Source organism: Bos grunniens, chromosome 24 (genome assembly GCF_055505025.1).
Source record: "Bos grunniens cultivar Pamir isolate PY7600 chromosome 24, Bosgru_T2T1.0, whole genome shotgun sequence".
NCBI lineage: Eukaryota > Metazoa > Chordata > Mammalia > Artiodactyla > Bovidae > Bos > Bos grunniens.
In genome coordinates, this window is record NC_141188.1 from 22,504,096 (window position 1) to 22,525,112 (window position 21,017).

General features: G+C 44.4%; 1 protein-coding gene across 8 annotated transcripts in view; it reads right to left on the reverse strand.

The window, feature by feature from the left end:
• Positions 1–21,017, reverse strand: part of MOCOS (molybdenum cofactor sulfurase) — a 60,329-nt gene that overhangs the window by 21,616 nt on the left and 17,696 nt on the right. For all 8 annotated transcript variants that reach the window (XM_086372728.1, XM_086372727.1, XM_086372732.1 and 5 more), the window contains exons 7-9: positions 14,483–14,599; positions 12,356–12,817; positions 3,726–3,888 (exon numbers count right to left, since the gene is read on the reverse strand). In XM_086372728.1, coding sequence (XP_086228854.1) covers positions 3,726–3,888; positions 12,356–12,817; positions 14,483–14,599 — 742 coding nt within the window. The remainder of the gene's footprint in view (positions 1–3,725; positions 3,889–12,355; positions 12,818–14,482; positions 14,600–21,017) is intronic.

Here is a 21,017-nt window from a genome sequence, read left to right on the forward strand (position 1 = left end):
TTGACCTGCATACAGGTTTCTCAGGAGGCAGGTAAGGTGGTCTGGTATTCCCATCTCTTGAAAAATTTTCCAAAGTTTGTTGTGATTCACACAATCAAAGGCTTTAGCATAGTCAATGAAGCAGAAGTAGATTATCAGTTATTGAGATTCAGTATATACTTCTAGTAGTGACACTGGCTCATTGGTTCAAGAAAAAATAAACCACTGGAGCAGAATGGAACCCCTACAGCCAAGAAGCATGATCAATGAATATATGGAAATGGTATATATCACAAAAGTATAGCTGTAAGTTAGGAGGGAAACTGGAATATTCTGTAAATGGTAGGTGGAGTGCAGAAGAAGTGAGAGCACAGAGGAGAACACAGGGAATTTCATCTATATCTGAAATGTTTCTATTTCTTAAAAGGAGGAGGAGGAGAAAGAGGATGTGCAGAAGGGACAAAGAAGGTAGGTAACAAGAGGGGAGAGATAGGCAAGGAGGAGAAATTGAAGCAAATGTGGCCAAATGCTAAGCTTCTTAAACTTCGATGATGTAAGTATGTTCAGTTCAGTTCAGTCACTCAGTCGTGTCCAACTCTTTGTGACCCCATGAACCACAGCACGCCAGGCCTCCCTGTCCATCAATAACTCCCGGAGTTCACCCAAACCCATGTCCATTGAGTCGGTGATGCCATCCAACCATCTCATCCTCTGTCATCCCCTTCTCCGCCTGCCCTCAATCTTGCCCAGCATCAGGGTCTTTTCAAATGAATCAACTCTTCACATCAGGTGGCCAAAGTATTGGAGTTTCAGCTTCAGCATCAGTCCTTCCAATGAATATTCAGGACTGACTTCCTTTAGGATGGACTGGTTGGATCTCCCTGCAGTCTAAGGGACTCTCAAGAGTCTTCTCCAACAACAGTTCAAAAGCATCAGTTCTTCAGCGCTCAGCTTTCTTTATAGTCCAACTCTCACATCCATACATAACTACTTGAAAAACCATAGCTTTGACTAGACAGACCTTTGTTGGCAAAGTCTGCTTTTGAATATGCTATCTAGGTTGGTCATAACTTTCCTTCCAAGGAGTAAGCATCTTTTAATTTCATGGCTGCAATCACCATCTGCACTGATTTTGGAGCCCAGAAAAATAAAGTTAGCCACTGTTTCCACTGTTTCCCCATCTATTTGCCATGAAGTAATGGGCCCAGATGCCATGATCTTAGTTTTCTGAATGTTGAGCTTTAAGCCAACTTTTTCACTCTCCTCTTTCACTTTCATCAAGAGGCTTTTTAGTTCCTTTTTACTTTCTGCCATAAGGGTGGTGTCATCTGCATATCTGAGATTATTGATATTTCTCCCAGCATTCTTGATTCCAGCTTGTGCTTCATCCAGCCCAGTATTTCTCATGATGTACTCTGCATATAAGTTAAATAAAGCAGGGTGACAATATACAGCCTTGACATATTCCTTTTCCTATTTGGAACCAGTCTGTTGGTCCATGGCCAGTTCTAACTATTGCTTCCTGACCTGCATACACGTTTCTCAAGAGGCAGGTCAGGTAGTCTGGTATTCCCATCTCTTTCAGAATTTTCCACAGTTTATTGTGATCCACACAGTCAAAGGCTTTGGCATAGTCAATAAAGCAGAAGTAGATGTTTTTCTGGAACTCTCTTGCTTTTTCCATGATCCAGCGGATGTTGGCAATTTGACCTCTGGTTCCTCTGCCTTTTCTAAAACCAGCTTGAACATCTGGAAGTTCATGGTTCATGTACTGCTGAAGCCTGGCTTAGAAAATTTTGAGCATTACTTTGCTAGCATGTGAGATGAGTGCAGTTGTGCAGTAGTTTTAGCATTCTTTGGCACTGCCTTTCTTTGGGATTGGAATGAAAACTGACCTTTTCTAGTCCTGTGGCCACTGCTGAGTTTTCCAAATTTGCTGGCATATTGAGTGCAGCACTTTCACAGCATCATCTTTCAGGATTTGAAATAGCTCAACTGGAATTCCATCATCTCCACTAGCTTTGTTCATAGTGATGCTCCCTAAGGCCCACTTGACTTCACATTCCAGGATGTCTGGCTCTAGGTGAGTGATCACACCATCGTGATTATCCGGGTCATGGAGATCTTCTTTGTATAGTTCATCTGTGTATTCTTGCCACCTCTTCTTAATATTTTCTGCTTCTGTTAGCTCCATACCATTTCTGTCCTTTATTGAGCCCATCTTTGCATGAAATGTTTCCTTGGTATCTCTGATTTTCTGGAAGAGATCTCTAGTCTTTCTCATTCTATTGTTTTCCTCTATTTCTTTACATGGATCACTGAGGAAGGCTTTCTTATCTCCTTGCTGTTCTTTGGAACTCTGAATTCAAATGGGTATATCTTTCCTTTTCTCCTTTGCTTTTCACTTCCCTTCTTTTCACAGCTATTTATAAGGCCTTCTCAGACAGCCATTTTGCTTTTTTGCATTTATTTTTCTTGGGGATGGTCTTGATTCCTTTCTCCTGTGCGATGTCACAAACCTCCATCCATAGTTCATCAGGCACTCTATCTATCAGATGCTTTAACCTCTGAGCCACCAGGGAAGCCCATCTATCAGATCTAGTCCCTTAAATCTATTTCTCACTTCCACTGTATAGTCATAAGGGATTTGATTTAGGTCATACCTGAATGGTCTAGTGGTTTTCTCCACTTTCTTCAATTTCAGTCTGAATTTGGCAATAAGGAGTTCACGATCTGAGCCACAGTCAGCTCCTGGTCTTGTTTTTGCTGACTGTATAAAGCTTCTCCATCTTTGGCTGCTAAGAATATAATCAGTCTGATTTCAGTGTTGACTATCTGGTGATGTCCATGTGTAGAGTCTTCTCTTATGCTGTTGGAAGAGGGTGCTATGACCAGTGTATTCTCTTGGCAGAACTCTATTAGCCTTTGCCCTGCTTCATTCTGTACTCCAAGGCCAAATTTACCTGTTACTCCAGGTGTTTGACTTCTTACTTTTGCATTCCAGTCCCCTATAATGAAATCTTTTTAGGGTGTTAGTTCTAGAAGGTCTTGTAGGTCTTCATGGAACTGTTCAACTTCAGCATTACTGGTCGGGGCATAAACTTGGATTACTGTGATATTGAATGGTTTGCCTTGGAAACGAACACAGATCATTCTGTCATTTTTGAGACTGCATCTTATTCAGATTTGTGCTGTCCAACACTGTAGCCACTACATGTATTAATTTAAATTAAATAAAATTTAAAATTTAGCTCCAGCATCCTGCACATTACACATACTCAGTAGCCACATCAGACTGATAGCTACCAAGCAGCACAATGTAGATGCTGAACATTTCCATCATCATATAAGGGTCCACTGGACAGAGCTGGTCTACATTCATACATGTTAGACAGTTCATAATAAAAATCCACAAAGAAGAATTAAAGCTTGCAGAACCTATGAAGAGTGAAGGAAATAAAACTAATGTAAGTGAAAGGACAACATACAGTTTCAAAATCGACACCTCTTTACTTTCTGATTGGATGGTCAGATCTTTACCTTTTCCCAGAAATATCCTCCATACACACACAAAACAAACAAAAAAAAACACAAGAGGAACAAACTTCCTACTGTCTTTTCTATACATCATTTCACTTCCTTTTGGAATATTTTAATGTTTAGTATAGGAAAAGCCATGATTTTATTTTATGAGAATAAAGCTACTCTTGACAACTACTCTGTAAAAGTGAACCCTGTTTTCAGACCTTGGGCTTTGATGACCATGATCCTCCGCTGCAGGTCAATGAAGGGCTGGATCAGGCAGAGCCGGGGCTCCTGTTTCTGACTCAGGCAAATGCCGTTGTGATTCACAACCATCCAGCTTCGGTCATACAGCAGCCCTTGACTTCCTAGAGGCCACCTGATCACCTAAAAAAAAAAGTCAGTGTATTTTAAGCCAGCATTCCTCAAAAATGATCTTCTCATTTATTGCACAGGGGCTGCACAGATGCAGATGGGCTTCAGGAATTCAGCACAGACTTTTAAAGGACGAAAGGGTGGAGGAGAAGGAAACAAAGAAGACAGGGACTTTCCTGGTGGCCCTGGTGGATTAAGAATCCACCTTGAAATGCAAGAGATGCAGGTACGATCCCTCGTGAAGGAACTAAGATCCCATGTGCCTCCAAACAGCTAAGCCCTTGCACCTCAACTACTGAACCCTCACTCTGGAGCCTTCATGCCACAACTCGAATGCCTTCGAACCACAATTACTGAGCCTGAGCACCTGCCAGGAGTACAGAGTCCATGTGTCTGTATGCTCAGTCATGTCCAACTCTTTAAGACCTCACAGACTGTAACCTGCCAGGCTCCTCTATCCATAGAATTCTCCAGGCAAGAATACTGGAGTGGCTTGACATTTCCTTCTCTGGGGGATCTTCCCGACCCAGGAATCAAATCCACGTCTCTGGTGTCTCCTGCATTGGCAGGCAGATTCTTTACCACTAGTGCCACCTGGGAAGCTCATGTGCTGCAACCAAAGATGCCACATCACCCAGCAGAGAACTCGTGTGCCTCAACTAAAACCTGACACAGCCAAATAAACAAACATTTAAAAAAGAAGAAGCCAATGCAAAGGAGACTACGGGATCAAGGGACCTTCCATTTACCCTCCAGATCCAGTTTCCATCCTTGTCCACTTCAGTGTGCTTTTTGCGTGGGTAATATGTGTGCCTAGCAGGGACGCGGAGAGCAGATCTCTGCCCACCCTGTGTTCCACTTCCCTCCCCACAGGTCTCTGCTGCTCCCACTGTCTGTGTGTCCTTCCACAGCTGTGGGTGCCTGAACAGGTATATCCTCATAATACAAACTTGTTTCTTGCACAAATGGTGGCTCCACTGAAATGGTCACTGAGCTGACCCATTTTAAGTGTATAAAATATGTATATTCCTCAATGCTTCATATTTATACAAAATTAAAATACAAATTATGCCCAGTGCCCAGATCTTGCACTTAATACCATTCTCCAACAAAAACAACCAGGACTTCTTGGAGAAACGGTTTATTCTAGCTCTGGGTCAGGAAATATACAAGATGAGCCAGGAGTACCTTGTAGTGCTGGAAAAGTAAGGAAGTGCTCAGAAAACAAAATAAGGGAGGTACATGAAAGGGGTGCAGGAGTTAACTGAAAGCATGTCCAGTGGCAAAAAAAAAAAAAAAAACCCAAACATTTGAACGACAACAACAATAATAATAACATAATATTGGATTAGGCTTCCCTGGTGACTCAGATGGTAAAGAATCTGCCAGCAGTGCAGGAGACCAGGGTTCAATCCCTGGGTCGGGAAGATCCCCTGGAGAAGGGAATGGCAACCCACTCCAGTATTCTCCCTTGGAGAATGATGGGCTACAGTCCATGGGGTCGCAAAGCCTCAGACACGACAGTGACTAACATATATATATAGAGTATTGGATTATAACCTAAAACATAAACTAAATACCCATGAGTCCATACTGATATAAATAAATGATTAAATAGAAAGGTCAACTCTCTCATATAGAAGAATTCCAAATTATTAATGTAGATGGTCCCCTCTCAAGAAGGTAGAACATAACTCCTTACCCATTAAATATGGGCTATGCTTAGTCACTTCCCTCTAAAGGGCACAGTATGGGAATGGGTGGAGGGGGAACCGAACAGTGAAGAACGCTGGCAAACACTATGAGACCCAGGTTAACATCAGTAGTGATAAGCCACAATGATACTATGTATCCTGACGTGATATGATGAGAACTTTATCTCTGGGGTCCTCCTGCCGTAAAACCCCAAACCCCAGTCTAATCCCCAGAAAGACATCAGGCAAAAACAAACTGATGGATATTCTAATAAATACCTGACCAGTATTCCTTAACACAATCAAGGTTCTGAAAATAGGGAAAGTCTAAGAAACTGGTACAGCCCCAGAGGAGCCTAAGGAGACACGAGAGCTAAATGTAACGTGGTGTTCTAGATGGGATCCAGAACACAAAAAGCACATTAGGGGGAAAATAATGAAATATCAATAGTGTGAGACTAGGTCTTTGCAGTTTTGTCCACAGGTTACACCCACTGTTTTCAGCACTGCCTGCTGTTAAAGAAGGGTGTACACCACCCACTGCTTTCGAAATGGTATTATGATTAAGAGACCAACATTCTTGCACAACTGAGCAAGAATCAATTTCACCCTTCTGTTTTCCTCTGAGCACCCAAGTCAACCACCCAAAGGAGTCTGAAAACTTCCAATCCAGGGTAATGATGAAAGGGAAGAATATTTAATCGGGGGCACTTTGGGGTGGGTCCTCGAGGGAGGGACCTGGGTAAAGATGGAGGCTTCAGAGGGAGGAAGTGAAGGAGAGGAACTTCCGGCCTGGGGTGAGTGCGGCGCAGATCTCAAAGAGGAACAATGTGAACGGAAACTGCTCCTGCAGCCCGGGGAGCCCTGTACCCAGGAAGCAGAAACGCGGTGCAGCGGAGGGTGGGGGGTAGGCACTCGGAGGACTGACAAGCCTGGCGCTTACATCTCACCTCTGACAGTTATCGGCTTTGGACAACTTACCACCTTCCTGAGCCTTGGCCCTGTCATGTATTATATAAAATGAACATTTATTGTGGTTGGATTAGGTGAAAACCAAAACAGTGCATAAAATGTAAAGCAACTGAATATAACAGGTGACCCACAGATGTTAACCCCTTTACTCTGCCCTTCACTTGCCTTGTGTATCAGACATCCTCTCCCACAGACCATGGCTGCTCCTGCTGGCAGAGACCTCGAGTTCAGCAATATTAGGGGCCAAGCCCAGAATCCAACACTAAGTCACTATTTCTTTCGGAAAATGTGTTTTGAATTACAAATAACTTTTTAGAAGACAGTCTATTATTGGGTGGCATTTCTCCATGGATCTCTCATTTCTGCATGTCTGGCAGTGGCACCCCACTCCAGTACTCTTGCCTGGAAAATCCCATGGGCGTAGGAGCCTGGTGGGCTGCAGTCCATGGGGTCGCTAAGAGTCGGACACGACTGAGCAACTTCACTTTCACTTTTCACTTTCATGCATTGGAGAAGGAAATGGCAACCCACTCCAGTGTTCTTGCCTGGAGAATCCCAGGGACGGGGGAGCCTGGTGGGCTGCCATCTATGGGGTCACACAGAGTCGGACACGACTGAAGTGACTTAGCAGCAGCAGCAGCAGCTTTAACAAGCAGAAGCACCAACTGTCCTCTGTTCCAGACTCTCCTGTCGAGGATGTCTGTATAGTGAACAGCTCTATAACCCTCTGGAGTAGAGGGCAAGTTTGCTCACAGCCCAGTATCACAAACGTATCAGCTCCTCCCTGATTGAGGACTACACAGCTTGACTGGCATCCTATTATGAAAGAGGTTTCCTGAGTTAGGGGGCTTCCAAATATGAACAGAGCATCCACCTGGACCCCTCTGGACCCTTTCTTTGGACTTGGGGGGAAAGAAAAGCAATACAAACATGAAGCTCTTGCTACCTGAAGGCTGTTAGTAACAGCCTTTTCTCTCTGACTCAGGAGTCTCATCTTCCCCCGTCCCCCAGCATGCGAGATCCTAAAGCTGCATCCCCCGCTTTGGAAATGCAGAGTCTTCACCTCTGGACCACCAGGGAAGCCCCATGGAATCTCATGTCTCTTGTCAGCATCCAAGACACTGAGGCAGGCTGGGTTGTGAGCTTGCTAGGAGGGCAAAGTCTCAGGCCCATTGCTGTTCCTTACACCCACTTGTTGGAACATGTCTATCATTTTCTATCCTTTGATTTCCCACCTAAACATTGAGTTTACTGGCTTCTGCCTTCCTTCTTCCTCTTTGTCTAGTGCAAGCTTTCAGCTACCATGTCTGTGTTGGCATGCGAAGGGTAAGTTTTTCAGCTGTTGCAGCTGGGGGCTGGGTTACGGAAGGATTTGAGCAAATAAGTATTCACTGAGGGCAATGGGGGCAGAAGGCAATGGCACCCCACTCCAGTACTCTTGCCTGGAAAATCCCATGGACGGAGGAGCCTGGTAGGCTGCAGTCCATGGGGTTGCCGCAAGTCAGACACGACTGAACGACTTCACTTTCACTTTTCACTTTCATGCATTGGAGAAGGAAATGGCAACCCACTCCAGTGTTCTTGCCTGGAGAATCCCAGAGACGGGGGAGCCTGGTGGGCTGCTGTCTATGGGGTCGCACAGAGTCGGACACGACTGAAGTGACTTAGCAGCAGCAGCAGCAGCAGAAGGCAAGGGGAGCTAGGTTTCTCACAGGATTTACAAGTGCAGGGGAAGGCTAAATAAACCCTGTAGTGTTGGATTGGAATTGGAGATATCAGTGTGAAATCATGGCTATGAATGGATAGACAGATAAATGATAGGTAGACAGACAGAGAGAGAGATAGATGTGTGTGTGTGTGTGTGTGTGTGTTGTAAAGTTATCTGTTTCCCTCCTGAGACACTGCCCTCCATGAGGGAAGGAAGCATTTCCATTTTGTTCATCACTGCACACAGGTACAGGCCCAGCAGGTGGCAAGTACTCAGTGTATAGTTTCTGAATGAGCAGACGGACGGAAGACTTTTAGCAAAATATGAAACCTTACTGAATCTCAGTGTCTTCATCTGTAAAATGGGTCACTGATTCCTGCTGTGTTTCTGTGTGCAGCATGGCTATTCTACAGGACATGACTCATCTGAGAAAACAGCGTCCTGACACTCCTCACCTGCCTGCATTCAAGAGTGGAAAAGAACTTGCTTGTTCATGGTCTCAGACTGGAGGACAGTCTCCTTCAGCATGGAATATCCAATGAGGAGCTAGGGAGCCTGTGATCCCAGAGGCTAAGGAGGTTGGGACTTCACCTGGGACTTGGGACACACACATATCATAGAAAGACAGTCTCATAGGAAGTTCGGCCACTGCAGGAGGGGTCAGGACCAGTTGGCCAACCAAGGCAAGCACTCCCATCTCCCAGGTAGGGTGACTGCCAGGCCAGCTTGTTTGCAGACATTATGTAGTTCACCTACACAGGGAGAGCTAAGAAGACAGGCTCAGGACAGTGTTGACCCAAGGAGTCAGTAGACCTGGGTTCAAATCCTTTCCCTATCATTTATTAAGGGGTCATAACCTAGGCAGAGTGCTTAACCTCAATAACCCCAAGGCTCCATATCTATACAATAGAGATGATATTATCTAGCACCTTATATTATCGTTTTGATGATCAAATGAACCAAAGTATGTAAAACGCTTCTGCATAAAAGTTACATTCATAACTATCAACAGTAACTAGGCAGTCACAACCAGAAACAGGGTCCCCTCAGGGATTCCCGTAAGCAGAATCATGGTCAAAAGTTAGCTCAAACCAAGAAAGGCAGAATGAGGACTTCTCTGGTGGAGCAGTGGATAAGAACCTGCTACCAGAGGAAGATAAACTTCCAAACTCATTCTATGAGGCCACCATCACCCTAATACCAAAACCTGACAAAGATCCCACAAAAAAAGAAAACTACAGGCCAATATCACTGATGAACATAGATGCAAAAATCCTTAACAAAATTTTAGCAATCAGAATCCAAGAACACATTAAAAAGATCATACACCATGACCAAGTGGGCTTTATCCCAGGGATGCAAGGATTCTTCAATATCCGCAAATCAATCAATGTAATACACCACATTAACAAATTGAAAAATAAAAACAATATGATTATCTCAATAGATTCAGAGAAAGCCTTTGACAAAATTCAACACCCATTTATGATAAAAACTCTCCAGAAAGCAGGAATAGAAGGAGCATACCTCAACATAATAAAAGCTACATATGACAAACCCACAGCAAACATTATCCTCAATGGTGAAAAATTGAAAGCATTTCCTCTAAAGTCAGGAACAAGACAAGGGTGCCCACTTTCACCATTACTATTCAACATAGTTTTGGAAGTTTTGGCCACAGCAATCAGAGCAGAAAAAGAAATAAAAGGAATCCAAATTTGAAAAGAAGAAGTAAAACTCTCACTGTTTGCAGATGACATGATCCTTTACATAGAAAACTCTAAAGACTCCACCAGAAAATTACCAGAACTAATCAATGACTATAGTAAAGTTGCAGGATATAAAATCAACACACAGAAATCCCTTGCATTTCTATACACTGATAATGAGAAAACAGAAAGAGAAATTAAGGAAACAATTCCATTCACCATTGCAATGGAAAGAATAAAATACTTAGGAATATATCTACCTAAAGAAACTAAAGACCTATAAATAGAAAACTATAAAACACTGGTGAAAGTAATCAAAGAGGACTCTAATAGATGGGGAAATATACCATGTTCATGGACTGGAAGAATCAATATAGTGAAAATGAGTATACTACCCAAGCAATTTATAGATTCAATGCAATCCCTATCAAGCTACCAATGGTATTCTTCACAGAGCTAGAACAAATAATTTCACAATTTGTATGGAAATATAAAAAACCTCGAATAACCAAAGCTATCTTGAGAAAGAAGAATGGAACTGGAGGAATCAACCTACCTGACCTCAGGCTCTACTACAAAGCCACAGTCATCAAGACAGTATGGTATTGGCACCAAGACAGAAATATTGATCAATGGAACAAAATAGAAAGCCCAGAGATAAATCCACGCACATATGGACACCTTATCTTTGACAAAGGAGGCAAGAATATACAATGGATTAAAGACAATCTCTTTAACAAGTGGTGCTGGGAAAACTGGTCAACCACTTGTAAAAGAATGAAACTAGAACACTTTCTAACACCATACACAAAAATAAACTCAAAATGGGTTAAAGATCTAAACATAAGACCAGAAACTATAAAACTCCTAGAGGAGAACATAGGCAAAACACTCTCTGACATACATCACAGCAGGATCTCTATGACCCACGTCCCAGAATATTGGAAATAAAAGCAAAAATAAACAAATGGGACCTAATTAAACTTAAAAGCTTCTGCACAACAAAGGAAACTATAAGCAAGGTGAAAAGACAGCCTTCAGAATGGGAGAAAATAATGGTAAATGAAGCTACTGACAAACAACTAATCTCAAAAATATACAAGCAACTCCTACAGTTCAATTCCAGAAAAATAAAATGACCCAATCAAAAAATGGGCCAAAGAACTAAATAGACATTTCTCCAAAGAAGACATACAGATGGCTAACAAACACATGAAAAGATGCTCAACATCACTCATTATCAGAGAAATGCAAATCAAAACCACTATGGGGTACCATTTCATGCCAGTCAGAATGGCTGCGATCCAAAAGTCTACAAGCAATAAATGCTGGAGAGGGTGTGGAGAAAAGGGAACCCTCTTACACTGTTGGTGGGAATGCAGACTAGTACGGCCACTATGGAGAACAGTGTGGAGGTTCCTTAAGAAACTGGAAATAGAACTGCCTTATGATCCAGCAATCCCACTGCTGGGCATACACACTGAGGAAACCAGAATTGAAAGAGACACGTGTACCCCAATGTTCATCGCAGCACTGTTTATAATAGCCAGGACATGGAAGCAACCTAGATGCCCATCAGCAGATGAATGGATAAGAAAGCTGTGGTACATATACACAATGGAGTATTACTCAGCCATTAAAAAGAATACATTTGAATCAATCCTAATGAGATGGATGAAACTGGAGCCTATTATACAGAGTGAAGTAAGCCAGAAAGAAAAACACCAATACAGTATACTAATACATATATATGGAATTTAGAAAGATGATAACAATAACCCTGTATACGAGACAGCAAAAGAGACACTGATGTATAGAACAGTCTTTTGGACTCTGTGGGAGAGGGAGAGGGTGGGATGATTTGGGAGAATGGCATTGAAATACGTATAATATCATATATAGAACGAGTCGCCAGTCCAGGTTCGATGCACGATACTGGATGCTTGGGGCTGGTGCACTGGGACGACCCAGAGGATGGTATGGGGAGGGAGGAGGGAGGAGGGTTCAGGATGGGGAACACATGTATACCTGTGGCAGATTCATTTCGATGTTGGCAAAACCAATACAATACTGTAAAGTTTAAAAATAAAATAAAATTAAAAAAAATATATTCAAGATCCAAAAAAAAAAAAAGAACCTGCTACCAACCCGGGGGACACGGGTCCGAGAAAATCCCACATGCTGCAAAGCCACTGAACCCATGGGTCACAACTACTCAGTCTGTGCTCCAGAGCCTGGGAACTGTAACCACTGAGCTTGGGTGCTGCAGGTACTGAAGGTTTGATTTTCTGCATGCTTCCCTTCACTTCCTGAACTTTTTTTCTTTGCTTTATCAAAAAATATTAAAAAATAAACACAAAAGAAGCAATCTCTTTAGCTGCCACTGAAACCCTTACCTCAAACGCTGCACAGGACTTGATTGGGTAGAGGAAAAGGTTGGTGATGACGTGTGACCTGAGGTCCCCATCTGGGACATCAGCAGCTTTCTCTGAAGTGGTCTGCTGGGTTCCAGTGGCCTCCAGCAGGGGCGGACACAGACCCTCTGCGTCCACAGCGGTGGGTGAGTTGTTCCAAACCCCGGAGTGTGGGGAAGTGTCTTCCTGAGGTGAGGAGCTACCTCTGGCGCGGGTGGCAGGCACGGCGTTCTGAGCCTCACTGTCTTCTGGCGGGGCTCCAGCCTCCCCCGGGGTGGCCAGAGGGAGAGGCTGGCCATGAGACGAGTGCAGTCGGGTTGCTATGACGAACCTGAGGAAGGCCTGGGCATCCTCAAGCGTAGACATGTATCCAAAAGAAATCCTCACAGAGCCCGTCGGCTGCCCGTCTATGAGGTCCACATCGTCTCCGCAGACATGACCAGCCTAGGAGAAAGAAACAAGTCAGCCAGAGAGAATATGCCTCACGGATGGACCAGAAACCATTCTGTAAAACAACGTTTATTGATAATAGAAGATAAAATGCACCCAGGAAAACAGAACTGCAACACTAAGAAGAGCTGCATGCCTCAGGCATAGTTCCGAAAACCCAGGGCCCTGACTCCCTCTCTGGCCACCACGTGGCTCACTGTGGATGGGGACCTATACCAATCCCAAGGGGCCATTAAAACGTTTAAAAGACACAACACTGTAAATCAACTATATTTCAATATAAATAAATAAATTTTTTTTTTAAGTTTAAAAGCAATTGTTCACATAAAGCATTAACCAGAGCCATATACACAATGCTGACCCACAGGGGCATCAATACAGACCGGAGTTTCAGAAGCACAGATGGGTCAGCTCCTTGGCCTACCCAGGGCTGAAGGGGGAGGATAGCTTGCTGGCCATGCCTTTTAGACTCTCTCAGGATCGAAGGGAGGCCTGTATCCTTTGCAGCCGCCTTTTGACAAAAGGGCAAAACAGAGATGCTGCCCCAAGGAACGACTGGCCCAAGCCCATAATGAAAGCCAAAGGCAGTACTTAATGCCTGGCCGGGAAGTGGGGAAAGAAAAGCAAGAAGTCCCCAAGCCTCTCCAAGCCCTGCTGCCTGGTATTGATCACTGCTCCAGCGGCCTACCTCCCCAGAGCTGAACCCAAGTCAGATATCCAAAGAGATGGATCCATGGCATTCCTCAGGTTCAATATTATATCTGGAATTCCATTCATTTGTGTTCTAAGACTCCCTCTCTCTTTTTAAGCAGAACACAGTTCATTGTTGGTTGGGATCTAATATATTCATTATTTAGTGGCAGCCAAAAGAAACAATTTATAAACTATTCTGATATAAATAAGGCTTTTTGCCACTCAAACTAGTCTTATGAAATGGTTCAAAATAAAATGTACCTTGAAGTGACAAACCACACCTCAGGGAAGTGGCAGGAAGGGTGAAAGAAAGTGAAGTCACTCAGTCTTGTCCGACTCTTTGCAACCCTGTGGACTGTAGCCTACCAGGCTCCTCCGTCCATGGGATTCTCCAGGCAAGAACACTGGAGTGGGTTGCCAATTCCTTCTCCAGGGGGTCTTCCTGAACCAGGGATTGAACCGGGGTCTCCCACATTGGAGGCAGACGCTTTAACCTCTGAGCCACCAGGGAAGCCATGGCAGGAAGGGTGGGGACCTGAGAAATGCAGAAGCCCGCTGGAAAAGTTCCTCTCCTCACTCTGCCAAAGGATGAGCGACTTCTTAGCTTGCAGATTTCACTCTGGCAGGACTAAATGAGTTAAGGACCCTCTGCATGTATGAGCACATTTTCACATTGGCTTGTCCTCTGTTAAAAGTCATCTTCTGAATTAAAAAAAAAAAAAAAAGTCCTCTACTGCCTTTAAATTTTTGCCCTCAAACTAAAAAACGCCTGGCATAGAGTCACTATCTTGAAGCATTTGCTAATTTTGTTGACCCTTTTTTCTTTGCACGTTCACAGGGTGGGCTCAGAGAAATGAACCTGAAGACCAGCCCCCACTCCAGACACGGATCCAGCCTCTGGTGAAGATGAGGCATTAGCATTGGGTCTTGCTGGCCAGCGTTCGGGCCAGAGGGTCCAGTACCAACCTGAAGATGCTTCTTCACCATCTCATCACTTATCCCCAGGTGCCTCTGGCAGGCCCCAGTGTTACAGAAGCAGCCGGTTCGCACATGGATGTTGTGAAGGCTGGCCATTTTATCCACCTATGGGTTTAATATGACACAGAACTAGGGTTAGGAGTGTCCAGTTTTACTCTGACTGCCTGGACTGAAAAGAGTTTCAGGTTCCATATTTGGGTCTCTCTTTCCTAACAGTAAAATGAAAATATGAGCTTGGAATTTTTCTCTAAAGTGCTATGATCCATCATGGGTTTACTAAATACATTTTATAAAATATTACTGATAATTAAAGCTTATCCCGTTGGGTAATTCCAGTTGAGGTATTTCAAATCCTGAAAGATGATGCTGTGAAAGTGCTGCACTCAATATGCCAGCAAATTTGGAAAACTCAGCAGTGGCCACAGGACTAGAAAAGGTCAGTTTTCATTCCAATCCCAAAGAAAGGCAATGCCAAAGAATGCTCAAACTACTGCACAATTGCACTCATCTCACACGCTAGTAAAGTAATGCTTAAAATTCTCCAAGCCAGGCTTCAGCAATACGTGAACCGTGAACTTGCAGATGTTCAAGCTGGTTTTAGAAAAGGCAGAGGAACCAGAGATCAAGTTGCCAACATCCGCTGGATCATGGAAAAAGCAAAAGAGTTCCAGAAAAACATCTATTTCTGCTTTATTGACTATGCCAAAGCCTTTGACTGTGTGGATCACAATAAACTGTGGAAAATTCTTCAAGAGATGGGAATACCAGACCACCTGACCTGCCTCTTGAGAAACCTGTGTGCAGATCAGGAAGCAACAGTTAGAACTGGACATGGAACAACAGATTGGTTCCAAATAGGAAAAGGAGTACGTCAAGGCTGTATATTGTCACCCTGCTTATTTAACTTATATGCAGAGTACATTATGAGAAACGCTGGGCTGGAAGAAGCACAAGCTGGAATCAAGAATGCTGGGAGAAATATCAATAATCTCAGACATGCAGATGACACCACCCTTATGGCAGAAAGTAAAGAGGAACTAAAAAGCCTCTTGATGAAAGTGGAAGTGGAGAGTGAAAAAGTTGGCTTAAAGCTCAACATTCAGAAAACGAAGATCATGGCATCTGGTCCCATCACTTCCTGGCAAATAGATGGGGAAACAGTGGAAACAGTGTCAGACTTTATTTTTTGGGGCTCCAAAATCACTGCAGATGGTGATTGCAACCATGAAATTAAAAGACGCTTACTCCTTGGAAGGAAAGTTATGACCAACCTAGATAGCATATTCAAAAGCAGAGATATTACTTTACCAACAAAGGTCCGTCTAGGCAAGGCTATGGTTGTTCCAGTAGTCATGTATGGATGTGAGAGTTGGACTGTGAAGAAAGCTGAGCGCCGAAGAATTGATGCTTTTGAACCGTGGTGTTGAAGAAGACTCGTGAGAGTCCCTTGGACTGCAAGGAGATCCAACCAGTCCATCCTAAAGGAGACCAGTCCTGGATGTTCATTGGAAGGACTGATGCTGAAGCTGAAACTCCAATACTTTGGCCACCTCATGTGAAGAGTTAACTCATTGGAAAAGACTCTGATGCTGGGATGGATTGGGGGCAGGAGGAGAAGGGGAAGACAGAGGATGAGATGGCTGGATGACATCACCCTCGATGCACATGAGTTTGGGTGAACTCCAGGAGTTGGTGATGGACAAGGAGGCCTGGCATGCTGTGATTCATGGGGTCGCAAAGAGTTGGACACGACTGAGTGACTGAACTGAATTGAGTTGGGTAATAGATATATGCCTGCGAAAAGTGAAAAATATTACACCAAATTCCAAGTTGAGAGCTCACATTTAAAATAATCTGGTTTCTTAAATGAGCTGAAAATCTGTATCGACATTTTTCCAAAGAAGACATACAAATGCCAACAGGTGCATGAACACATGCTCAACATCACTAGTCATTAGGCAAATGTAAGTTAAAACTAAAATAAGATACCACCTCTCAAATATCTAGTATCTAGCATGTAACGTCACACCTGTTAGAAAGGCTATCATCAGAAAGACAACAAATAACAAGAGTTGGGGAGAACATGGAGAAAAGGGAACGTTGGTTCACTGTTGGTGGGAATGCGCACAGCAACTATGGAAAAATGTACAGGAATCCTTCAAAAATTTAAAGTAGGACTAATTGCTGCATTTACCTGAAGGAAATGAAATCATTCTCTTGAAAAGAGATCTGTACTCCCATGTTTACTGCTGACATGAAAACAATTTAAGCATCCATCAAAGGATTAATGGATAAAGAAAATGTGATGTATATAAACAAAACAGTGAAATATTGTTCAGCTATAAAAAAAGGAAATCCTGCCGTTTGTGACAAGGATGAACCTTGAGGGCATTTTGCTCAGTCATAATGCAATATGTAAGACGTAAGTCAGACAAAGACAAATACTGTGTGATCCCACACATGGAATCAAATAAAAATTCTGAGAACAGATCGGTGGTTGCCAGGGGCAAGGGAGGGTAGGGGGTGGTGAAGGTCATCAAAAGATACAAACTTGTACAGATAAATAAGTCCTGGGGTTGTAACATATAGCGTGGTGACTATAGTTAACAATGGCATATTATATACTTGAAAGTTGCTAAGAGAGTAAACCTTAAAAGTTGTCATCACAAGAAAAAAATTTTTATAACCATGTGTGGTGACAGATGTTAACTAAACTTGTAGAAATCATTTCCCAACGTATACATATATAGAATTACTGTGTTGTACACCTAAAACTAATACAATGTTATACATCAATTTGATCTCACGTGTTAAAAAAAAAGAATTTTAAGGAATTAATTTTTGAAAAAAAAGACCCCACAGGTTTCAAGTGAAATTCACAAGAATAAAATCTGAGTGTGGCTGGGACGTGGGGCAGCTCCTCAGTGTCCTTAGGCAAGACAGACCAGGACCATGTGCCCCGATCCCAGAGCAGGCCTTAGCAGAGCTACCACTCATAGGAGCCCCGTCTCGGCTCCCAGCCCAGACTACAAACATTACTGTGTTGACACCGCATGCTACCGATTTGCTTTTCATAATATCTTAGACTTTGGGTTCAATCACAGAACTGCAATTCAATCCAGAAGTTCCAAGTCTTTTTCCTCTCCTCTGGAAGCTGGACAGGTGATTCTTGCTCACAAGGCTCAAAGGTGAGCTGGCACGAGGGATGTTTGTGCCAGTTCCTCTGTTTGTGGGTCCAGGGTTCCGAGGGATGTTTGTGCCAGTTCCTCTGTTTGTGGGTCCAGGCTTCCATGCCCCCAAAGGCCTGGGGGCCCAGTGAGGGTCCTTAGCCCTGGTGACTCAGGCTAAACTCAAGGAAGTCCTCTAATTGCATTTGAGGAAACAAACACAACTGCCCGGCTGGGCAAGGCTTAGAGACTTTTCTTCCTGGGAAGAACATGCAGGGTGGCCAGAGACCTGCGTCTGCAGACACAGGTCACCACGCACAGGTCCGCCTGGCTGCCCTGCGGGGCGGGCACAACAGCAGTGCCTCCCACATGCCTTTGCGGAGACCACACTGTCGGCACTTTAGCCATCGCTCCGGGACTGTCAGAGTGTGAAGAAGCCATTTCTGCTGATGAAACCCAGGGATTCCCTGCTCTCTGTGGTGAGGCCTGGCGGCCCCACTGGGTCTGGCCAACTCCACCTCCAGGGTCAGGTGACCTCCACTCAAGGGACAGCCCCTAGGAAAGCTCCTCCCTCCCTGACCCCAGCTCTCGCCAAGATGAATTATAAGTCCCCTATGCTCACCCCTCTCCCAGACACAGTGCATATGCACTATTCCAGCTGCCACAGCCACAAAATGAGCCACCCAGACACCATGGCATAAAACAACAACCATTGTATTGTGCTCATGGCTACAGGGCCTCAGATATTCAGAAGGGCCCAGAGATGGCTGATCTCATTTGGCAAGACTAGAAGGCTGGGAGTGACATGCCTGGGGTTAGAATTCCCTTGAGGTTCAGTTTCTCAAAGACAGGTCTGGCCTCGCTCAAACCAGGACAGTCACCAACATGCTTGCTTCTGGCTTCCTCACAGCATGGCTGCTCAGGGTATACCTCCTTCCACAGTAACCTGAGGCTCCGAAAGCGGATGCCCCAGGAAGCAATGCTGACGCTGCATGGGCTTTTCTGTAGCCTCCAAAGCCAAGCGGTGTCACCTTTGGAGGCATGCTGTTGAATGTGAGTCACAGACCCGCCAAGGCTCAAGGGGAAAAGACAGGGACCCCACCCAGAAAAGCATGTGGGTGGAAGAGGCTGTTTTGGCCACAGTTGCCCTCCATTCTACTTTCTCATCACAACTTCATCTTTTCTCACCCTGAGACCTTTGGAATCCCACAGAGGCTTGGCCAGTGCCCAGCTGGGTGAAGGAGCTGGCTGCTGGAACAGGATGAGAGCTATATTCCCAGTACAATGGGGCACTTGCTTCATGCCAGCCCGACACTAAGGAGCTATATATTGTATCTCATTCAATCCTCATGACAAACTGTCATCAGGGTACATTCTTACCTCATTTCACAGAGACTTGGGGAGCTTACATTACCTCACCCAAGCTCAGAGAGCCAGTACAAGGCAGCCTGAATCTGAACCCACCCACTTAAAAACTGGGTAGACTGACTTCCACCAGAGGGGAAAATGAAATGAGGAGGTGCTTGTGTTTGTTCAGTTGCTCAGTCACGTCTGACTCTCTGTGACCCTATGAACTGCAGCACACCAGGCTTCCCTGTCCATTACCAACTTCCAGAGCTTGCCCAAACTCATGTCCATGAGTCACTGATGTCACCCAATGAGGCACCACTGAAATGAGGAGGCCTGGATATCAAAAACAGGTACTCAAAAGCTTTTCACAGGAGGTGCAATTCCTTCACAAATCCCCTGAAAAAGAGACAGCCAGACCCAGCCATGATGCCGTGTAATGTTTCCAAAGATCCTCTGAATCTCTGTGGAATTCCCACACGTGACAAAGACCAGGCAAACCCAGGATTCTCCTGAGCTGACACAGCTGGCCATGCCCCAGCTATGACCCCCACTCATGGGATGAGCTTCCTCTATAGACGCACAAGGGAGAAACCCCTGTGTGAGACCTCAGGGAATGAGGGTCCCAGTGAAGTCAGGTAGACACCAAGATGGGCAGCTCCCTCTTCTTGGGGAAATCTTACTCTTTGCTTCTCTGGGCAAATGGGTGATTCTTTCACCATTCTGCCTGGAACCGATTCCCTGCCCCAACCCAAGTACAAAGGCTCCTCTATGTCCCCTGCCTCTTGTTTGCAGAAAAACTGAAATCTCCCAGGCCTCCAAGAGTCACAAAAGAGCAGGCTCAGTCAGTCAATGAGTAGGACAACAGAGTCACAGACTCAGTGTTTGATGAAAGAATGGAATTAACATTATTGCTCATAATAATCTATGTCTTTGTTGGCATTAGAATAACTGTAGCTTGCTCTGCCCACATAGGTAAGCTGGCAACTAAAATGGTCAGCAAAGAGATGCCTCAGACCCACGTGGACATCTTTCACCCTAAGACTGAGACACCCTTTCTCAGTGTGAAGCAATTACAGAAGACAGACTTTTGTCCCTATTCCCATAGATAGGGAATGATCCCTGAGAGTGGGAATTTGTAAGCAGTTCTTTTGCCCCTCTTCGATTTGTTCATCTCTGTTTTCCTCAGACCTTAATTATAAAAATGAGATCACGAGGTAACATTTAACTTAACTCCTGACTTACGCTCTACTGAATGTACACAATGCCTGGCCTAACCAGTTGATCCCTTTTCAGGATTAAAAGAAGTAAGAAGGAAGAATTACATAGTTAAAGAATGATTGACTCTATACCCCCAGCTCCCCTTGGCAATCTGCAGGAGGACCATGCAGGCCAGACAGTATCCAAAAGAAGATCAGGAGACATCAGCAGGTCTACACACGGTGAGACATGACAAAGAACCTGACCTCTTACCTTAATGATTAACTTGTTTTTTTTCCCCATTTTCCTGTTAAAAATAGTCATGACTGAGCAGAATCTTTGGAGTTAGTCTCCAGACATGAATCCACTATCTCCCTAGACTCCAGCTTTTCTGACTCAATGACTTTCCTTTCTACTGACGCTTGCCCCCGCTTCATTGACTTTTCAGTGAGGAGCAGCCCAACCTGAGCTCAGCATCATGCTTGCCACAGCACATTTCAGAGTCCTCAGCCTGCCCTCCTCCACACGCTCAAAAATACACTTATTTTAGATTCAAGAAGAGACACTGATGTGTAGAACAGTCTTTTGGACTCTGTGGGAGAGGGAGAGGGTGGGACGATTTGGGAGAATGGCATTGAAACATGTACAATATCATATATGAAACGAGTCGCCAGTCCAGGTTCGATGCACGATACTGGATGCTTGGGGCTGGTGCACTGGGACGACCCAGAGGGATGGCATGGGGAGGGAGGAGGGAGGAGGGTTCAGGATGGGGAACACATGTACACCTGTGGCGGGTTCATTTTGAT